Source organism: Acipenser ruthenus, unplaced genomic scaffold (assembly GCF_902713425.1).
Source record: "Acipenser ruthenus unplaced genomic scaffold, fAciRut3.2 maternal haplotype, whole genome shotgun sequence".
In the NCBI taxonomy this organism is placed as follows: Eukaryota; Metazoa; Chordata; class Actinopteri; order Acipenseriformes; family Acipenseridae; genus Acipenser; species Acipenser ruthenus.
The window spans coordinates 15,001-19,294 of record NW_026708922.1 but is presented as its reverse complement, the minus strand read 5'-3'; the positions used below and the strand labels follow the sequence as shown (position 1 = coordinate 19,294).

Genomic DNA, 4,294 nt, shown 5'->3' with positions numbered 1-4,294 from the left:
AAGCATAGGGAAGCATTGTGAAGCACAGAGAGGTCTGGTAAAGCATAGGGAAGCATTGCAAAGCACAGAGAGGTCTGGTAAAGCATAGGGAAGCATTGTAAAGCACAGAGAGGTGTGGTAAAGCATAGGGAAGCATTGTAAAGCACAGAGAGGTCTGGTAAAGCATAGGGAAGCATTGTAAAGCACAGAGAGGTCTGGTAAAGCAAAGGGAAGCATTGTAAAGCACAGAGAGGTCTGGTAAAGCATAGGGAAGCATTGTAAAGTACAGAGAGGTGTGGTAAAGCATAGGGAAGCATTGTAAAGCACAGAGAGGTCTGGGAAAGCATAGGGAAGCATTGTAAAGCACAGAGAGGTCAGCTGAAAAAAAAAGTCAGGCAGCTGTGCGTTAGTGCATAGCACAGCACCCCCTGCTGTTCGTTCCTGGTTATCACACCTTCGAAAAAGTGATAATTTATTTATTTATTTATTTCACAGCGACAGAGCTAAAACGCTCTTACAATGACACACTTCCCTTTACTGGGACAGAGGTTTGAGGAAAAGGAAACACGGGTTCAAATACTGCACAGCGTGTGTTCTATCTCTCCTCCCGACACTCCGGAGGTCTCAGCTCCTCGAAGTCCTGTCCGATTTGTCCCGTCAGCCTCTCCAAGTCTGCTAGGGTGCTGCTCCAGGAATGGAAAACTTCGTTATGGGAAACCGAGCCCGGAAACTTCACCTGGACTGGATCGGTCTTCAAGTGCAGTACCAGCATGCTGTCCTGCAGGGGGCGACAAAGACACGCATAAAAAATACAATTGTAACTTCAGAGGAGTCTTATTCAGGTGCAGTACCAGCATGCTGTCCAGAAGGGGGCGACAAAGACACGCATGAAAAATGCAAGGTACATTTTACAATAGTGAGACTACAGAAATATAAGTTTTAAGAGAATCAGATTCAGGTGCAGTACTAGCATGCTGTCCAGCAGGGGGCGACAAAGACACACGACACAAGTTAAACTTTAGTGTAGTCAGACTAGAGGTGCAGTACCAGCATACAGCCCAGCAGAGGGCGACAAAGACACATGAAATACAAGTGAAAGAGAAATCAGATAATTAAAAAATGTGACATTTTTAAATCTAACATGAAATACTGTACTAGTGTTAGGGCTAGTGTTTTTTTGCTCACCAGGACTCTGTATCGCGCCTCCAGGTTCTTCAGGTCCGCTGTGATCCCTCTCACCTCAGACTCTCTCTCTCCAAAAATGTCTTTCAGTTTCCTTGCCTCCGAGAGTCCCATCAGCCAGGCTGTGTGACTGAGATACTGGAGCAGAACTGAGAATCTGTGAGACACTGAGACCTGGGAGAGAGGGGAAGAGAGGAGTGAGGAGAGAGGAGAGAGGGGAGAGGGGAGAGGGGAGAGGGGAGAGGGGAGAGGGGAGAGAGGGGAGAGGGGAGAGGAGAGGGGAGAGGAGAGAGGAGAGGGGAGAGAGGAGAGGAGTGGGGAGAGAGGAGAGGAGAGGAGGAGAGAGGAGAGAGGGGAGAGGAGAGAGAACAGGAGTGTATAGAAGGTGAACTCACTCTGTTCCTGTCCCACAGTGCTGTTACGTTGGGCTGGGAGGGCAGTCTTGACAGGAGCCCTGAACCCCACGTTGTTTTCTGAAACAGAGAAAATATTACTCATTATGAATATATACTGAATAATATATACAGCACTAGACCCTGATATTGATGCGATCCAGCCCTCTGAAATGTCTTTATAATATACAGCACTAGACCCTGATATTGATGCAATCCAGCCCTCTGAAATGTCTTTATAATATACAGCGCTAGACCCTGATATTGATGCGATCCAGCCCTCTGAAATGTCTTTATAATATACAGCACTAGACCCTGATATTGATGCGATCCAGCCCTCTGAAATGTCTTTATAATATACAGCGCTAGACCCTGATATTGATGCGATCCAGCCCTCTGAAATGTCTTTATAATATATAGCGCTAGACCCTGATATTGATGCGATCCAGCCCTCTGAAATGTCTTTATAATATACAGCGCTAGACCCTGATATTGATGCGATCCAGCCCTCTGAAATGTCTTTATAATATACAGCGCTAGACCCTGATATTGATGCGATCCAGCCCTCTGAAATGTCTTTATAATATACAGCGCTAGACCCTGATATTGATGCGATCCAGCCCTCTGAAATGTCTTTATAATATACAGCACTAGACCCTGATATTGATGCGATCCAGCCCTCTGAAATGTCTTTATAATATACAGCACTAGACCCTGATATTGATGCGATCCAGCTCTCTGAAATGTCTTTATAATATACAGCACTAGACCCTGATATTGATGCGATCCAGCCCTCTGAAATGTCTTTATAATATACAGCGCTAGACCCTGATATTGATGCGATCCAGCCCTCTGAAATGTCTTTATAATATACAGCACTAGACCCTGATATTGATGCGATCCAGCCCTCTGAAATGTCTTTATAATATACAGCGCTAGACCCTGATATTGATGCGATCCAGCTCTCTGAAATGTCTTTATAATATACAGCGCTAGACCCTGATATTGATGCGATCCAGCCCTCTGAAATGTCTTTATAATATACAGCGCTAGACCCTGATATTGATGCGATCCAGCCCTCTGAAATGTGTTTATAATATACAGCACTAGACCCTGATATTGATGCGATCCAGCCCTCTGAAATGTGTTTATAATACACAGTTGAAACCGAGTCTATTGGCTTCCCAGGGATCTCTCAGAACTACATTTCCCATCATCCTCCTGCTCGCTGGTAAATCCATCTCGTTACATATGTGAGCAGGAGGATGATGGGAAATGTAGTCCGGAAGCCATCTTTGAGGCAGTGGAATGTAATTTAAAAGTTTTAAAAAGTGGTCAAAATGTTTAAAAAAATAAATAAATAAATAAAACACACGCCTTACGTTAACAGTAGCAACACACAGGAACATAAACAAAAAAATTAAAATACTTTTGAAGGAGCATTTTTAAGGAGTTTTGCAGAAATTGTCGAAATAAATAATTGTCGACTTTTCTTGGCTCCTCCACAAAGGCTACGAATGATTTTTTTCCCCCCTAAAATCCGTTGTTTTAGAGAAACTTTCCATTGGAGTATGTAAACTTAAAAAAATAAACAAAAAACAAAACATAATTATAAGCACGCGCTCTCTCTCTCTCTCGCTCGTAATTACAATTTATCAAAATTGATTACCAAAAAAAAAAAAAAAAATACAACGAAAACTGTTTATGCCTGGTTGACCTGGAATAAAAAAAAATGTTTTTCGGATTCTGTCATGTTGGGTTAAGATTTGGGTCCACTTTGAAAAAATCGCGTCAAGATTAATTTTTTTTATAAAAAGTTCAGTTTCCGGTCCCGCGTTTTTAATTCTTAAAGAGAAATTCTGCTTTAATTCATAATCTCCTGTCGTTAATTTACTCCAGTCGTCCTTTCTTTATAAGGAAACCCTCGATATAATGAACAAAAAGCCTGAACTGCGACAGGGGAGTTACAGCGAGAGTGTGAGAGAGATTATATATATAGAGAGAGAGAGATTATATCTAACATTGTGTAAATCTTTGATGCTGTAATTATTCATAATTCGTTGCTGTATTCATTTCATTTTTGATATTTTGTTTTCACAGAACCAGTATGTCACATCTCACCAGTATAAACGGCTTACTTGTTAAGACAGGCTGCTGAATGGAGATCAAATAGCGAGTCTTTGAGTCGGAGTATTTGCATACAGTGTTGAATTAGTTTCTGTGTGTGCGTGCGTGTGACAAAATGATATCTCCAAAAAAAAAACTCTACCAGAAGCCAAAATTGTAGTACAGCATTATTTCATGTTAGATTTCGAAATGTCGCATTTTTCAGCTTGTCAGTTTTTGGTTAAGTAGATGGAAAACTACAAAGCGCTGTTGTCTTCAAATGAATCAGTCACAAAGGTAGATAGATAGATAGAGACAGACAGACAGACAGACAGAAACACAGACAGACAGACAGACATAAACACAGACAGACAAACAGACAGACAGACAGACATAAACACAGACAGACAGACACACAGACAGACAGACATAAACACAGACAGACAGAAACACAGACAGACAGACACACAGACAGACAAACAGACAGACACACGCAGACAAACAGAAACACAGACAGACAGACAGACATAAACACAGACAGACAGACAGACACACACACAGGCAGACAAACAGACACACAGACAGACACACAGAGACACACACAGACAGACAGAAACACAGACAGACAGACAGAC

At 42.1% G+C, this 4,294-nt stretch overlaps 1 protein-coding gene across 1 annotated transcript in view; it reads right to left on the bottom strand.

Annotated features, from left to right (window-relative positions):
• Positions 1-436: 436 nt before the first annotated feature.
• The window catches only part of LOC131736761 (uncharacterized), a 7,888-nt gene continuing 4,030 nt past the window's right edge, over positions 437-4,294 (bottom strand). Inside the window, exons 3-5 of the mRNA XM_059021963.1 lie at positions 1,557-1,634; positions 1,165-1,335; positions 437-757 (exon numbers count right to left, since the gene is read on the bottom strand). Of these exons, the coding sequence (XP_058877946.1) occupies positions 575-757; positions 1,165-1,335; positions 1,557-1,634 (432 nt within the window). The 3' untranslated portion in view covers positions 437-574. The remainder of the gene's footprint in view (positions 758-1,164; positions 1,336-1,556; positions 1,635-4,294) is intronic.